The sequence below is a fragment of the Rhinatrema bivittatum genome, chromosome 13 (assembly GCF_901001135.1).
Source record: "Rhinatrema bivittatum chromosome 13, aRhiBiv1.1, whole genome shotgun sequence".
Lineage (NCBI taxonomy): Eukaryota > Metazoa > Chordata > Amphibia > Gymnophiona > Rhinatrematidae > Rhinatrema > Rhinatrema bivittatum.
Genome location: NC_042627.1, coordinates 7179738 through 7197384, shown reverse-complemented (window position 1 = coordinate 7197384; position 17647 = coordinate 7179738). Strand labels below are relative to the sequence as shown.

Below are 17647 nucleotides of genomic sequence, written 5' to 3'. Positions count from 1 at the left end.
TCGCAGTCCTCGCAGCAGGCTTCGAATACTCTCCAAATCCTTATGTATGTTAGGGATGTGGAGAACTTGCGTGCTCAGAGTAGGGTGTCAATTACTGCCCCCGAGTATCCGCTCTTCCTCCGGCGAGTTCTCTCAATGGCCAGACCGTAAGAGAGAATTGAGCTGGATCCTCTCCCCACAGAAGGCATGTTACATTGCATTGATAATATACTTGTAATAAATTTCAGCCTCTGCCTGTGTTTTAAACAACTTTTATTTTACAGTAAATCTCTGGTGATAAAAGGTCTCTGTGTGTAAAAATATTGCCATCAGATTAGCTGGCTGCAGGTGCCCTATAGCTGCATGCTCCAGATTTGCTCAGTGTACTGGTTACAAAAACGTATCCTCAAATGCTTGACGCAAAAAGTTACTGCAGAGTAGAAATGGATGCAGAAGCTTTGGATGTATTTTCTCCTAAAGTAGTATCTTCAACCTCTGGCCCAGATAATGGGAGATCCTGCAATACTAACCTGTCCCTGTGGGACGTGCCCTAAAATCTGTGTAGAAGCAATAATTGGGGTAGTGGGATGGAGAAGGGAGGGGACGAGCTCTTTTGTTTTGAGATCATGATACCAAGTCTTGCTGGTGTCCACTGTTATCCACTGAAAAACAGAAAATCCACCTGCTCAGTATTAAAAAAAATAATAATCAGGAACGAGATTCTGCCTCGGTCACTTAATATAGATGTGAGGACTGTGTCGTCAGAACTAGGGCGGTCGCTGGATAAAATGGAGCCTGGGTCAAGGGTTGCTTTTGGCACTCTCCTTCCCTTTCAGGCTTGCATCCTCTCTGCCTCGTAGACTGACGACTCAAATGAGCGATGCCCACCCCCGGCAGCGGCCGTGATCACAGCCTCTGTTAGCAGCTGGTCACGTATCACATTTCATTGGAAGAGGGGGCAATGATCAAATCTGCTGGCACTGTTAGTACTTTTACCTATGGGTTTGCCCCAAAAGCAAAGGCCTGCCCAGTCTTTAAAGACTGGTCACCCATCTCAAAAAGACATAGTGGACACAGAAAAGATACAAAGAAGGGTGAGCAAAATGGTAGAGGATAGAACAGCTCCCTTATAGAGAGAGGCTAAACAGATTCCAGCTCTTTACCTTGGAAAAGAGATGACTGAGAGGGGATATGGTCAAGGCAGGTAACATAGTGGGGTTCAAAAGAGGGTTGTACAACTGGCAAAGAAAAAAGTCCATAAATGGTGATTAGCCAGGTAGACAATGGAAATCCCTGGGAGTGAAATACAAGAAACAGATCAACTTTTGGGGATCTGCTGGCTCCTTGAGACCCGGACTGGCCACTGCCGGAGACAGATTGCAGGGTTTGATGGACCCAGCATGGCACTTGGTACGTTCTTAGCTGTAGAGATTGTGTCTGCTTTCTCTGCACGTAATTTGTGCCGGAAAACCTCATACTACATGCATATTTTTGAATAATCAATCAAACTTAAGTGCATAGTTGTGAGGCTGCACAGCTGCTTTGACTCTGCTTTTCAGTTCCTCGCCACAGGTACGGTGGTGCCGAAATACTGCAGCACTGGGGTTGGCTTTTAGGTTTTATGTCTGGACTTTTGTTTTTAAAGCACAATGACCTCCTTTATAAGGCAGGTGCGTGATTAAAGTGTTGGGTGCTGCAATGCAGAAAGCACCTGTTAGTCACAAAGGGGTAAATAATCAACTTGCCCTCATTGTTGCAAACTGCGCTGGCCGTTTTAAACCACAGGGGTTGGTATCAATAATCAAACAATAACGACATGGATAGCTTGGCTGTGCTTATTGTTCCTGGAGAGATTTCTCCCTTTATTCTCTGTGGCTAATTTTTTCATGGGAGACAACTTATGTAGGTTTGATTATACAAAATTACAGACAGTTTCTGCCCAGACTCCACCCTCAGGAATGCCTCAGTCCAATGCAGAAAACAGTACGCGTGTTGAACAACATATTGTCAATACCACTAAAATGTAATCTGTGAATAACTGCCTACAGAGGTTATGACCATCCACTCCCTCACATTTATATTAGTTTTGGATTCTTGAATGTCGAGCTGGTATTCTTGCAGCCTTTGTTTCCCGAGCAGCAGAGCCTCTATGTAATGTCCCACAGGCTAGGGAGCGTGCGTTCGGTCCCAGGGAGTGGAGTCATAGAGCGTGAGCATGCTGAGAAGCAACGTGCCGGAGGAGGTGAGCAAGCCTGGCGAGGGAGAACCTGCAGCACTCAGAAGGACTAGGACTCGAGAAAGACAGCGTCCCAGACCGGAACTGTGAGTACAAATGGAAACCCTTCCATTAGTGAAATCGAGGGAAACCCAAGCTCCAGTGAGGTTAAGCCCTGAAAAGGGAGAGAGAGATCTCTCCGATCTGTAAAGTTCAGAAGCAAAACGCTACCAAATCCTTAAGCTTTCTCAGGAGAATAGGATTTGGAATTGGGACTTAAACTAAAATCTGAGCTTTGCATGTTGAAACTATGAATCTGAATCTAAAAGCTCGGTACCACTTCTTCTTAACTGTGCCCGCTCAATTGTTCCTGTGGAGCATCTCGTCAATCTTGGCTCTGTGTAAATAAAAATCAAACCAGTTGCAATCACATTTTTGGAACGTCTGCAGTTATTTCAGAGTTGTGACGAGATTGAAATCAGATGCCCAAGAGAGGACCTGGTCACCATCTGACTGACATTTTGTAAAGAACCCTTACACCAATGGGTATTCTCTTCTAGTTCTTGAGGACCACTAGCAGGTCAGGGTTTCCTGATATCCCTAATAAATATTCATGACATGCATTTGCATGACACTGCTTCAACTAAGCAAGTTTATCTCATTAGAGGTATCCTGAAAATCTGACCCTTTTGTGGCCCTCGAGGATTGGATGTGACTAGCACTGCATTAGAGCACCAGGAACTGACCCCCTGAACTGTTACGTGCAGAATATGCTTTGACATCGTAATTGATTCCTTTAATTGCATAAGTCATTCGGTTATCTCTCGTTTCCCTGCTAAAAGCCTCTCCATTTCTGCAGTTAGATGCTATAGTTCTGTTCTGAATGCTGCTTTCTGCCTTGTCCCCTAATCCCGCACACCCCAGATCATTTAACGGTGACAACCTGTGGGCTTTGTGAGTGTGTTCCTCGGAGCCCAGCAGGTGGCCGATCAAGACAGAGTCACATGGCAGCAGGCCTCAGCCCCATAGAAGCAGATTCGGTAAGAATCCCCTTGGAAATGAAGCTTTAGGGTTAGCAGAATTCTAGGTCACACTAATCCAGTCCTGGCTGCCCTCACAGCAAGTTTGGAGATTGGGGCTTCTTTTCTTGGGAAATCAGAGCTTCAGTTTCCCTGAAGACAGGCAGATCACTCTAGTTGGGTGCATGGCTAATGTCAGATGGTGCTGATTTGGAGAATCCTAGGCATGCGCAGAGGCTTCCATGGCCATGCAGCATATCTCAATGAGTGGAATAGCAATCTAGTGGTTAGAGAGTAGGTTAAGAACCAGGACTCCAGCCTCACTGATGGCCCTTGTGACCTTGGGCATGTCACTTCACCCTCTGTTACCTCAGGTAGGGGTAATATTTACTAAGCCACAATATGGCAAGAGCATGCAATATCACACGCAATTTAAAAAGATTTCCTTCCCCTATGTATATTAGCTGATTTACATGCATAAAAGTAACTAATGCATGCAAATCAGTTAATTACTAGTCAGTCTAATGCAAATAAATAACACGGCTGGCATAAAAGAAAAGCAGCTGCATTATTCCGTTGTATTTGGTGGAGGTGTAGTTATTTTTTCCTGGGGACCTTGTGACTAACATGCACACCAAGGTCCCTGGGATGCCTCTTAAAGGGCCCATCGGCCCCAAAATAACTGCCCCTCCATGAAGAAATCCACCTGTGGGGTCTAATGAGACTCCAGTCACCTATTGAGATAGCAAGGGCCCAAAAAGTTAAAAAAAATAGAATAAAAGCTCACACAGTGACCCTTCACCCTCTTACACTAACGCTTCCTATTAGATGCCAAAATTACCCCATCTTCCCTCAGACTCCCTTCTACCAAAAACTGCGCCCTCCAGTTTCAGGCCCCCCCCCCCAAAAAAAAAAAAAGCTATAATCCCTGGGGACTAACCATCCCTTTCACATAAAAATAAAACCTGGTGGTTTTATAAGGGCGTCTGGAGCGCTCCCATCTCACAGAAAGTTCGTTGATGGGCTCCAGGCCCAGCTGATGCCATTTTCCAAAATGATGGCACCCAGCGTTTGCCCATCACTAGTTTGCTTTGAGGCAGGGAGGGACTGGGGGGCCCCCCTAGACCACCAGGGCAATTTGTCTTGGGAAGGGGGGAGGGGTAGTGAGTAGGAGGGAGGGAGGGTGCTCCACTATACCCTGGTATTAGAGCTTTTGTTGGGGGGGGATGGGAGCCTACTACCAGAGGGGGGCGTTGTTGGTATGAGGGGTTTGGGGGAGGTAGGGGTAATTTTGCATCTAATGGGAGGGGTTAGGGTAGGGGGTATGAAGCATTGGCGTGCAGGCTTTTATTCTTTTTTTTTTTACTTTTTGGGCTCTCACTGCCTGGAAAGATGTGGTGGGGGTCTCACTAGACCCATGGGGGGAGAGAGTTAGGAACTTCTGGGGGGGGGGGGGGGTCATTTTTGGGCTGCCTAGCTCTTTAAGACAATGGTGGCCCCATAGTAATATTTTTTTTATCGTGGATATTTTCAATGTTAAAAATAAATATTGCCATGAAATCACCGCAATATTATGTCGGGGAGACTGAAACATCGCAGGAGTACTCCCCACAATATTTTGTCCCTCCCGCGAAAAACATTATGGCATAATAACTGACCTCCTTAGATTGTAAGCCCTCTAGGAATAAAAAGGTGCGAGTTAAATCTCAGCAAGCAATCAATACATTTTCATGCAAGGGTTGAAAACCAGCAGTGAATGGGCCTGTCCTAGAAGCCGTGCTGTCTTTGGCTAAGCCTATTTTTGCAGGGCTCTCTTTCACAAGACAGTAACCAGGTTTGCATGCAAGAGTTTCCTGTGCTTTCATACCCTGAGGCCCTGCCGGGATCTCACCCAAGGCGGCCACGCCAGTCACTGCTTGCCGTTGGCATTAAGGGGCCGATTCTTGCGCTTCTCACTCTCCAGGTACACCTTGAGCTTGGGTCGGGAGCTCAGCCTCTCTACGTATGTCGACAGGAGAGGGAAGGCATTCAGGCAGTCGGGAGCCAGAATCAGGTGGTTCTGCAGGTTATCCAGAAGGTTGTAGTCTGCAAATGAGATCTGGGCCAGGACAAAAAGAAAAAAACCCCACAAAAAAACCAAATTGATGTCTGCAAACCTGAACAGTAACGGTACAACTTCAATTGGACAACAATTATGATCTCATAAAATCAATGTGGAGACCCAAAACTTGATTGAATGCATTCTGAGAACTGAATTCCTGATCTGTTTATATAAAAACAAAATATCAGTCTAATTTTGTTAATAAATTCCCTTCTATTTGTAGCGATGCGTTCTGGAACATGTCCCTGTGCTTCACTGAGACTTTTGTCTTCTCCTGTGTATTAAGTTTCGACTGCTGATCCTCTTCAGTCCTTGGCTAATGTGAAAATGGATCAAGGCATAAAGGATTTTCTGGAGCTACAAATGATCCAAACACTTTTCGCAGTGCCCCATCTGTAGACCACCAGTGAGCCACAGGATGCCTGCGATGGCTAACACCGGGCTACATGTCCTCTCCTTCACACGATGGTGGAAAGAACATTGCAACGACGTTTGGCGGACTGAAGCGCGATGCACTTGTGAGAACAGCCCTGCCGGTACCAGACTCAATACATGTGTGCAGAGCAGCACCAGCCCTGAATCTGGGTGAGGGGTTCCTTTCCTAGCCTAGGAGAGGTGAGTGATGTGATGCGCTGAATTCTGAACTGCACCTGGAACACGCGGCTGCACGCTCTGAGATGAAGAAACGTAGCATGGAATGCTGAATATGCATAAGGTGGTCCATATTCAGTTCAGTTGCTGCGTGGCTGTGCTAGTTAGCCGAGTAAATGTATCTGGATTCCTCCCAATCCACCCTTTCCCATGAGTCAATTATAGGGTTAAATGGTATCCGCTGACCATAACGGGATAGTCAGTGGCGCCACATAGCCAGACGAGTACTACTTAAGCAGCTAAATGCCATTTTGAATATCGGCCTCACGGTATTTACATACATTGGAGACCCAATACATTCAAATTGATGTCATGCATATTCATTGAAGATATCCTGAAACCCGACTGGCTGTAGGATGGGTCTGGGAACCATTATTCTGTTCCTTTTGAATTTTAGAAACACATTTTGGAAGATATAATTCAAAATGTTGTATGTGGCTTTTTTTTTTTTTCAGGGGCAAAACCCTACAGTCTGGAGAGAAATATTAAAAAAAAAAAATACAAAAAACTGTTTGCTGACAGCATGTGAAATATTTCTGTCACACTACCATGCCCTCTTCCCCGTCCTGCCCTGGTGGGGAACGTTGCGTGGACGCTGCAGGAGGCGAGAGTGCGCGTTACCTTGTCTCCCACGACGAATCTGCTGCCACTGGGATTCTGAGCGAGGAGCCTCTCAAATGGGCTCAGGTGATTGGGCAGATCATCAATGTACTTCTCTTTCTCACTGTCCTGTGCAAAAACAAAGTTAAAAAAAAATGTATTTTAGACCCGGAAAGTTCCTTTTCAGAAAAAAAAAAAAAGTCCCCTTTGCCCAGCCCCCTCGCGAAGGCTCTGTATTAAGTGGGGGAGAGGTGAGGAAGGTCAGTCCTAGTGGAGTTGGTTTCACTTTGCTGTGTTTTCCCTGAAAGGAAACATCCCTGCAGCCCACACTGTGAGCTGGATTTTAAGAGATACGCGCGGGCGAACATTTGTGCGCGCAACTTGGCGCGCACAAATGTACGCCCGATTTTATAACATGCGCGCGCAACCGAAATCAGAGCGGCCTCGGAGGGAACTTTCCTTCCGCCCCCGCCCCCCAGCCCTACCTAAAATCCCCCCTTACCTTTAACTTAGAAGTTGCGCCTGCCTCTGGGCAGGCGTAGGTTGCGCGCGTCGGCCGATGGCCGGCCTGCAATCCTGGGCATAGCAGCAAACGGCCGCTGTGCCTGGAGGCTCCGGCTCCGCCCATTCCCCGCCCCCTTTTTCAAGCCCCGGGACATACGCGTGTTCCGGGGCTTCCGCACGTCGCCGGGCCTATGCAAAATAGGCCTGGCGTGCGCAGGAGTGAGTTTAAAAGGGTTACGCGTGTAACCCTTTTAAAATCTGCCCCTAAGGTTCTTGCAACTCAACCTTCCTCTTGAAGTCTGTTGGTTCCCTTGGGGGGTTTTTTTTCGGTTGGACCACAGACTCCGTAGTTTCAAAATTATTTTCTTCATCCGAAAATTAAAAGAAGTAGAGGGAACAGCAACTTGTCTGTTGGTCTGAGCAGCTCCTCTAGTGCAAAATGGAGAAGAGGCCAACCCAAGTTATACAACATCCCTTGAGGCACCCTAGCTACATCACTAATTTCAGCGAAACAAACTATGATAAAGAGAAACTGGTACAACGTGCAGAGGCCTTATCTCTGCATCCAGCCTGAGGCCGCTGCTGAGCCCCTGATGCCTCCAGTTCCCGCGTGGCGGTTTCCCTCCTGTGCCCCAGGGAGGCCTTCGGAGGGGGGGGTCTACCTTTCCGCCTCACCCCCCCCTCCCACAGAAGCTCGAGTTGCGGCGGTGCTTACGAATTCCTGGTAGATGAGGCGGAGGTATTTGGTGCGCAGATCCTCCACGCCGTCGTTGGTCATGTCAATCAGAGCGGCTTCCTTATCGTCTTTACCATAGAGACCTACGGAGAGAGAAGCCTCACTTAACGGGTGTTTTCTGATCATGCCGAACATGTAAACAATGGCTGAGTGGCGGTCTGCGCCCTGTCACGCCACCTCCACCTAAAAAGGGGGGGGCTGGGAAACCTATCTGCAGGCGAACGTGTCTGTGAGCGGTGGGAGCCCACCCCAAATACTACAAATGGGGTCCTTCGTAAAGCATGTCGCCTTCAGTCTGGATGCTATAATATTGCAAAAACTGTGCGACTAGAGCGTGGGACGTTCATCCCGACTTCGTGGTTTAGGACGTGCATCAACAATTTCTCTCAAACTTTGTCATGAACAATCCTTTCGGGCAAACATTTCCCCCTGTGGTCATAATCCCCTCTCAACAAGGCATGTCCGATCCACTGACTGCCTGCCTGCCTTGGCTTCACCCTGACCTTTCAGCTTGCCCAAACAGGGCACTGACTGCAGGTGCATGCCCTCTAAGATGCCAATTCCACCTCTTCCTCCGCAGAAGGAACACAATCCTTTCCCAATTCTACTTCTCCGTTCCCTGCATCCAGGGCACTGCAGTGGAACAGCGAGGCTTCTACCCTGTCCTCTCTGAGATCTTCCTGTTAAAGGAAACCTACATTTTTGAAGGCGAAGTCTGTACATCTAGAAAATGTTGTCGCCCTCCCACCAGCACTTCTTGCTACTCATAGACCCTGTGGTGTCGCTCTGTTCCTTAGGATGGGCTACACAAAGCTAAATGAACATTTTAAACAATTTACATTTCTTCTAATATTTCGAACTCACGTTATTAACTGCCCCGGAGAAATGTTTATTTTCTTTCTAGGAATCCTGGTACATTGGTGCAATCCAAACCAGGTGAGTACGTCCCTCTACCAGCAGATGGAGGCAGAGCACTCGGATTTCTCCAGTGACAGGAAGCCACTCCGGTGAGGCATCCCTGGAAGAACTCAGCATGCCTGTATCAAAGCAGCAGATAAAACTAACCACAAAGATATACGAGAGAGCATTCATAAAAAAAACTCACAATTTAGAGAACAAGAAATCCTTGTGATTTTTGCCCTCCTGTCCAAAAAACAAGCATTCAACAGAAGGAAGGAACAAGACAGGTGAACTGTACAACCTGACGATTCTGCACTGAGTGCCCTGAAAAATATATATACAAAACACAGAAACCTGAGGCGTACTCTTCACCCGACCCCAAAGAGGCCCAACTTCTCAAGAGGGTCATGGACTGGTGTTCACAGGACTCCTGGAGAGAAAATGAACAGGTAAACATTTCTCCTTCCATTTCATTCACCACCAATCCGTTCCAAAGAGGTGGAAAAATACCGAAATGTTACTGCTTAGGGAGGGTGGACGTTAGGGTGCTTTGAGGAGATCCACCCCAAAGGCACTATCCCTTTCTTGCAGAAATATCTAAGCGATAAGGCTTGGGGAAAAAATGAGTGCAAAGACCACCAAGCAGCTGCCTCGCACATATCTTTTGACGTAAACGCTATCGCCTCTGAATGAGTCCAAATTATATCAGGAGCCTTATGTCCCTCAAACAAATAAACTGAAGCTATGATGTCGCTAATCCGTCAAGCAGTCGTGCTTTTAGAGGCCGCTTCACCTTTACATGTTCACCTCCAAGAGCACGAACAATCAGACCTTCAGATACCTGAAAGACTTTATTGATGCACGAACTTCAAACTTTTTCCATTGGAAAGGAAACTGTACAACTAGGGGTCAAAATATGAAACTCCAGGGGGGGACAATTCAGAACCAATATCGGGAAATATTTCTTCACGGAGAGGGTGGTGGATGCCTGGAATGCCCTCCCAGAAGAGGTGTGAGGACGAAAACAGTAGATGAATTCAAAAGGGCAAGGATAAACACTGCTAGAGGTTGGAAATGAAGAAAAGGGTGCACGGGGGTAACCTGCACTGAGCAGCTGTTACTACCCTTAACAGAAGGCATGGGGGTTACTACTAACAGAAAGCATGGGGTAATTAGCAGGGAGCAGCAGATACAACCTCTAAATAAGGCATTGGGATAACTTGCATTGAGTGGCAGTTACTTCCCTTAACAGAAGGCATGAGGGTAACTTGCATGGAGAGGCAGTTACTGTCCTTAAAAAGAAACATGGGGTAACCTGCATGGAGTGGCAGATATTATCCTTATCAGATAGCCACTAAGAAGTTCCCCTTGAGCTTGAGATCCCACAAAGAAATCTGCTTCAGTGGCTCAAAGGGGGGGAACAACAAGGTTCTTGAGAACCAGATTGAGATCCCACTGAGAAACCAAAGGCTGAAAAGAAATAGGGCCTAACCTGAACCTTAAGGGAACCTAGTGCCAGGCACCTTTCTAGCCTCTACTGAAGGAAGGCTAATATGGTAGGAGCATCAGTGCGCCAGGGAGATAAGGAGAGGCCTCTACAAAAATGCACCAGACTCTGATATAAGCCAAGGAAGTAGAGGTCTTCTGAGCCTTCAAGAGCAAACATGCCCTTTCAAGATGGAATGGAGAGAATGGAAGAGAGTCATCCATGATAATCGGGCCCTGAGCCAAAGGACCCCTAGCCACTGGGACATGGAGACAATGGTCATTCTGAAGCCTCATCAGAATCGAGTACCAAGGCCTGCGAGGCCAATCCGGAGCCACCAGAATCACCTGACTGCTCTCCACCTCTCTCTGCTGCAGAATCCTGCCATCCAGATGCCAAGGAAGAAATACGTACGGAAGCATCTCCTGTGGCCAGGGCTGGGCTAAGGTGTCTAAGCTCTGAGAAGCAAACTCTCTGCGATGACTGAAGAACAGAAAGTAATCAAGAAAGCAAAAAGTCAGGTGGAAGAATGGTTTGCCAAAGAGGTGACAAAACATTTTTCAGATACATCAGAGAAAGGAAAAAAAGTCCAAAAAGAGGTATAGTAAAATTGAAAAGTGACAAGGATCAATGTGTGGAGAGGGACGAAGAAATGGCGGAAATATTAAACAAATGCTTTAATTCTGTGTTCACTAAAGATTCCTCTAGGTCAGCAAAGGACAAGAAAAAGTTTGTTCTCTCTCCTTGCTTGATTTTTTTTTTTTAAGATCAAAGCTCCCCCCCAGGCTCAACCAAGTCCCCTCTGGGACTGGGAACCCCTGCTTGTGCAGACTGGCACATCAGCAGCCTGGCCCGAACAGTCTGCACTACCAGTTCATCTCACCATCTGCTGGAGGCAGAGAATACTGGATTCTTCTGATACAGCGTGATGTCACTGGAGAAATCAGTGTGCTCTGCCGCCATCTGCTGGTAGGGAGGACATAACCCACCTGTTTGGACTGGACTGGTGTAGCAGGACGAAATGGAAACTTTTGTTAAGCATATAAACATGTCATCTCTTCCCAGCTGCTTTCTTGGTTAGTCTTTTAAATAATTATAACCTTTTTTTGTGTGTGTGTGTGCTTTCCTTCCAAGCAATCCTGGTGCATTTCAGTACTTGAGGCAGAACATATAAAAGGAATTTATCTAAATCTGCAAATATCTGCAACATAGGAAAAAAACAGTTTTCAGTCTCACCATGTTTGCGCCCCAGATACCGCAGGATTGCGCCAGACTGGTACAGAATAAACTCTTTATCCTGGAATTTAGGGAGCTGACCAAAAACCTAAAGAACAAGACAGAAAGAAACTTGATCACAAATTCACAAAAGGATGGTCCAGATTCATACTGCAGCTTGTAGAGGCCCCAGGGCAGTTACCAGCAGCCTTGCTCTATCTGTCATCTGCTAGAGACTGGGAGCACTCCCTGGGGCAGCAGCCAGAGGCTTTGGTCAGTGCTTTCTGTCCAGGACCAGTGGAGCTTTGCAGCGGTAACCAGGCAGCCTGGGTTTCACCCCCAGCTGGTTGAATCTCTGGGGCAGTACCCCCTAGCCTAGGGACCAGTCCATGGATCGATGCAACATGACTGGAGGCTCAGATCACCATTTAGGCCAGTTACGGACTCACTCACAGCTGCTTTCTTGAGGTCTCCTGATGCCCACTTCTCGAACGAAACTTCTTCGTCCTTCCAGACTTGGCCCTGATCGGCCAGCAGCAGTCTCATGACCTCCGTGCGACCTTCAGGTGCAGAACACAGTTACAGTGAGTAGTGACTGAGCTCACATCCCTAAAACACTAACAGCATCAGACAGACATTTTCTTTCCTGAACCATGACCAGCGTTAGGTAAATCTATTGCCTTTAATTCCCACAAGGAGAAAGTGACCTGTGACCGGGCCTGCAGCTCGCTTACTACCTTTGGGGTCCATTCACTCCTGGGTGTTTGGGCTGCAGCTGGGCGAACCATGGCCAAGCCCTGGATTTTCCTGAGGATGTACTATTGTAAAAAGGGATAGTCCGCTGCTGTCTGTGACGTTGTGGTACTCTCTGAGCTTTATTCAGAAATGCCCAGAAAGACATTTGGACCACCTTGCTCCACTCCACCCTGTGACGTCCCCACCTCTGCATCTCCTCACTCTGAGTGATGACAGCACAGTAATTACAAGAGAAGGGAGGATCACTGTACCCATCGAGTCAAGAGAAATAAAATGTAGTAATTAGGTGCATTTGGTCAAAATAATGCCAAGGCACCCAAGGGCATAAAAATAACAAACTGACCAGCAGTGCCAAGACTGTGGGCATGGGGGAGGCAAGGCGGTGACCCTAATGACCAGTGCCCAGAATCTCAGGCAGCAGAATATGGCCCTCTGCTTCCTGCTCCCCTACCGAGCAACCTGTAAGAAACGGGAGGGGGGAGTGCGGAGTCTGGGTCAGACAGAGCACAGTGAGAAGCAGAGGGTCCTCCTCTCTCTTCTCCCCCCCCCCCTCCACGAAGGAGGGGGGAGGGGACTGAAAAGGACTGAAGAATTCAGTTTTTGTTTGCATATTTCCATTTGCAATTTGTGATCCTTTATCCTGTAGGGTCCATGTTGCATGTTTGTGACTGTAGCATGTAGATTCTGTGCAGGGATCTGTTGCAGTCCGGCTTGTTCTGTTTTCCTAGTGAGAGGTCCAATGGTGTTTTCTTTCTTTCTTTAGCACATTTCGATATTGCTTGGCAACATTTCCAAGCGGTGTTTTAAGGCCTGGTGGGATATTTGCAGTGTTGCCTTTTCACACGGCCTGGTTGCTGTTTGAGTTCTGGGAGGTGGGGCTCTTTAGATATGGAAGGGTTACTAGAGAGGTTCTGAGCAATTTATTTTTCAGGGTTTTGTGTTACTTCACAAAGTGCCTTGCACTGGAGGAACTTTGTGTCACTGTTACTGAACTGACAACATAATTTTAATGTTTTTTCTGTGAAGAGTAGTAAGAGGAAACATCCTCGTCAGCACCACCTGCCATTTCAGAGATTACTTTCAACCAATGAAATACAAATTTCTTTTAATTTATAAATTTAGGGTTTTTTAATTTCATTCTATCTCTGAAAATAACAGAATGACACATTCATCAGACACGCACATGACGTCTGAAGCATGTTTGTATTATATGTATACATAAAGACTGTTTGCAAATCTATCTCATGCATATTCATTAGGGATAACATGAAAACTAGACCAGTCTGCAGCCCTTGAGGATCAGATTTGGACACCCCTGGTCTACAGGATTGCAGTCCAAAGAGCACAGGATGGGGGATAGAGTGAGAAAATGGGAACGGGGAGACGTTTCCACTGGATTCGCTGAAGGGGAGCAAAAAAAGGACTTCTAGTGTACAGGAGACTGGGGGGACGATGCTGGGCAGGGGGCGGCTTCTGGTGCTGAGCAGGTGTTAGGAGAAGAGGGGCTGCTAGGCAGGAGGGGGAGAACGAGAGAGGGGGAAGCTGCTAGGCAAGGGATGGGTAGTAGGACAGACGCTACTGGACAAAGAGTGGGTGGTTAAGTAACCTACTGGTTAGAACTTATCCGGCTAAGTTATGATGTATATTCAGTGGCACGGCTAGGCTGCTGTGTATACCTGTATAACTGAGCGCTGGGCCAGATAAGTCTAACCGCCTGAGGTTAAACCTGCTCTATGGCCCGTCTAGCTTAGCCAATCAACTTATGCAGCTAAGTCTGAATATTGGCAATTAGCCACATAAGTTGTATGGCTAACTCGCTCTGCCTGCCATCTGGCCAAAACGTATGTGGCTAACATTTTAGCCGTATAACGGATTTAGATGGCTAAGCGGCAGCCATTGAACATGGGCACATATTCAACGGCCGCTACTTAGCTGCATAAGTCCCGCTTATCCAGCTAAATAGCGCTGAATGTGCTTTGAATATTGACCTCAGGGTGAAATCAGTTTAAACCATTTTTCAGTTTTGAAAAAACCAAGAATATATGGGTGAAAAAAAAAATCGGTTTAAATTGAAATTGAAGGTCCCTAAAAATACTGCAGATCTCTTTCCTCTTTCTTTTTAATGCAGGAAGCCACATACTTTCTGTACCTTTTTATAAAAGTACTTGCACATATTTTAAATGAGAAATATTTATTACATGCACTGTATTTACCACAGTTTATGCAGGCAGGCATTTTATAAAATATGTGCATTTTCTGCTTCTGAAAATATTTGTGTGCATACTTTTAATCACCAGTTTGCTGACACTTCCACCAGTTCACCCTGTGCCTCCACCAAGTAACCCAGACCTCCCACCCAAAAACTGCAGACAAAAGACAAATGCAAATTTCATTTCCGCGAGTCAATTAGGTGAAAAAACATGCGAATACTACTTGCACAATACGAACTTATGTGCAGCCTTCCAAACCTTGCCCCTAAATCACCCTTATTCTCTTTTACATGTGACTGCTTGTACGTGCATACATGCCACTTACACATGTAACTTTTTATAAACTTTTATTATGTTTCTGTTTTATTTCTCATCCTATATAATTTTGTACTTGAATATGGTTTTATTCATTACTCCTGTAAACTGCTGTGAACTTCCCCAGAAACAAGTAGATTATTAGAATTTTATAAATAAATAAACTTCCAATTTACAGGCTGAAACCTTTCAAAAATTCCCTCCTTTATCAGTGCTGGGTCCTGCCTTTGTTCAGTTTACAGCATTGAAATGGGTCTGGTTTACGAAGAGACCAACATGCAGTGAGGGATGGGGGGTATGTGTGTGTGTGTGTGTGTGTGTGTGTGTGTGTGTGCTTGGCACTTCTGTTCTGTTCATAGGATTCTCCCCTCCCCCCTTAAACCACAAGAGACCTATTAGTAAATTACTAATTGCTTTCTCTAACGGAGCTTTGAACAGTTGCTAAGGAATGGAGTGAACACAGGCTCTGCAGAGCTGGAGTAAACAAGTCAGAGGAGTCCCAGCACACAGCACTCGCTAATTAAGCAGCGGTGGGACCCTAGGTTTTGTTTTCAGTAAACAGTATCATAGCGGAGAAAGCAGATGGCCATAAGTGCGGCCTCTCTGCCCGCCTCTGCTTCCCTCACACTGCGATGCATAACATGCTCTGGTTCCTTCATGAAAGTGGAGGGGCCTTGCAGGTTCTACATCTCGACTCGGAACAGTTTCTGGCTCAAGATTCCCGATCCATTCATGGAGATGGATGCAGTGACCATGGTCCCAGTACCTCCTGACCCACGCTGACAGGCAGGCCCTGCCCTCTTCAGTCATTAAAGGGATGGAGGTCCTAACTGCCAACTTACCTCGGACAGGGAAGTAGGTGATGGTGACAGCCACTGCAGAGAGAAACAACAAGCTTCCATGAGGTACTAGAGAAGTAGGACCTCAGAGAGGCTCAGAGCAGAGAGAAAACCAAGAGACAGCATGACAGATAGTGAAGATCTGTATTTTTAGTTTGCCACTATTATTTAATAACTTCTTTTCTTCCACTTTTTTTTACTTTAATCATTCTATGTATTACGTTGGTAACACATGTAATATTCTCATGCCTATAAAGTGATTTGAATCTGAAGAAAGGCGACTGGAGAAGCTTCCCTCCCTGCATTAATAGGATTTACATTCCAGCACCCCCCCTCTTCCCAAATAGATTGGCCCCATAGACTTCAATGACCTCATCCTTGTAAACGATGGATCCATGAATTCGCCATCCTGACTAAGAAAAGGTATCATGGCCCTGCTTGGTTTTTCAGCTGCCTGCAGCATCCCATTTTTTTATGACCGACAACAGATCAAAGATATTTTTTTCGCTCTCCTCTTTGGCTCAGCTGTGCTGCCGCGATGGCCATTGGCTTGGGCTGTGGCCAGCTTGGAACTTGACTGCGTCTGATCCGCAGGTCTTACCTGTCACTGTCCCAAAGCTTTTTTTTTTTCTTTTTAATTTGGTTATATTTGCAAGCATGGAAGGCAGCCGAGCTGCCGCCCTGCCATCCCCACTTTTAGTGGCCCTAATAAAGGCTGTAACCTGCCCCTGTGGGCAAGCAGCCAGCTGGTGGCAAGTTCACTGATAAGGCAATATAGACAGGTGTGGAAAGCCATCCTGTGGCGCAGGGTCAGAAACATTCGCAACATTTCAGCAAATCTTTCCTTATCGTGTTAAATCTATCTTCCCCACCCTAAAGACAAGAAGTGAAAAAACCTATTTTTTATGCAGGAAACCCTCATGTTCTTGAATCTCTTCAGAGAACAAGGTTTGATCCCAAACTGGGAGCAATCTTGGGGATTGGGTTAAATGAAAGCCCCCCTTATCAAGCTCTGAATGGCCATTCTCCCCCCCCCCCCCCAGACCTGTAAGAGAAAACCACATGAAGGGTCCTTACTTGGTGTGGATGCGGCTCCTTGCTGGCTCCAGGCCTTGCCTCTCTCCGCCCCTGCTCCTCGTGGCCTCTGCCCTACCTTTGTACCTGCTGAGTCACCGTGACTTGAAGTGATTTTTGCTGGGCAGGCAGGTGAAGTGCTCTGCCTGCAGGCAGTGCCTCGGGTTTGCTGCGGGAGGGTCTGAGAGTGTATCTTTGAGCTGTGCATTTGCTCTCTCGTCAGGGGATTCGTGTGCACTCAGGGGAACTTAAACAGAGACAGCTCTGTGGGTACAAATGCCGAGATGCAGAATCCTCTTCATCTAGCCTCTCATTTCTCTTTTCTTTCTTATCTCTGCAAGCTTCCTGATTCCTCTCTCTCTCTCGCTTATATTTTCATTATAGTTTTCCAGTCCTCTGCCTCTGTTTTTCTTTCTCTCACAATGCCTCTTTTCTCTGTATTTTATTGCCTTCTGTTTACAGATTGTGTGTGGAATCAGCTGAGGCCGTAAAGATGTCCTTATACCCCTAAATGAGGGGGGGAAGAGAAGAGAGACTGCTCCTGTCAGGATGTAGATTAGGGCGACCCACACAGAGCGGCTATTGCAACCCTAATGGAAGTGCAGCAGCTGCATTGAGTTTCCAAGAAGGAGACCCTGGTTAAAACCCACACATCGAAAAGCGTAATCTGCTGGATTTTAAAAACCCTACGCGTGCCAAAGCGAGGAGATACGCACGTGTCTCGGGCTGGCGCTTGCCGCGCGGATTTTAAGAAGGGGGGCGGGGCGTGGGCGCATCGGAAGACCAAGAGACATGCGTGCAAATGTTTACGTGCAGAAGCACGCGCCGGGGTTCCTCCACGCCTCGTAACTTCTGCTATTGCTGGCGTGAAGTCAACAAATAAAAAAATCAGGGCTAGTCAGTGGGATTTTAAGGGTCGGGTCTAACAGGGGAGAAGAGGGACTTTAAAACTAGAGGGCTGGGAAGTCCTATCCCTACATTGGGCGAGCTGGGATGCATCGATGCCCCCTTATAAAACTCCCCCCACTTACGTGGTAGCCTCTGCGC

The 17647-nt window shown here is 46.8% G+C and overlaps 1 protein-coding gene across 2 annotated transcripts; it reads right to left on the bottom strand.

Moving 5' to 3' along the window:
• Positions 1–1814: 1814 nt before the first annotated feature.
• Positions 1815–16769, bottom strand: LOC115075133 (glutathione S-transferase P-like). Of its 2 annotated transcripts, none has more exons than XM_029575346.1 (8): positions 16604–16769; positions 15530–15562; positions 11860–11966; positions 11428–11515; positions 7785–7888; positions 6587–6694; positions 5081–5311; positions 1815–2591 (listed from the first exon to the last, which is right to left on the bottom strand). In XM_029575346.1, coding segments are annotated over exons 1-7 (630 nt in total). In that variant the 5' UTR covers positions 16605–16769; the 3' UTR covers positions 1815–2591; positions 5081–5122. The 2 variants fall into 2 exon arrangements, with proteins under 2 accessions (XP_029431206.1, XP_029431207.1); XM_029575347.1 differs by having other exon boundaries at positions 5105–5311.
• Between the last annotated feature and the right edge of the window lie 878 nt (positions 16770–17647).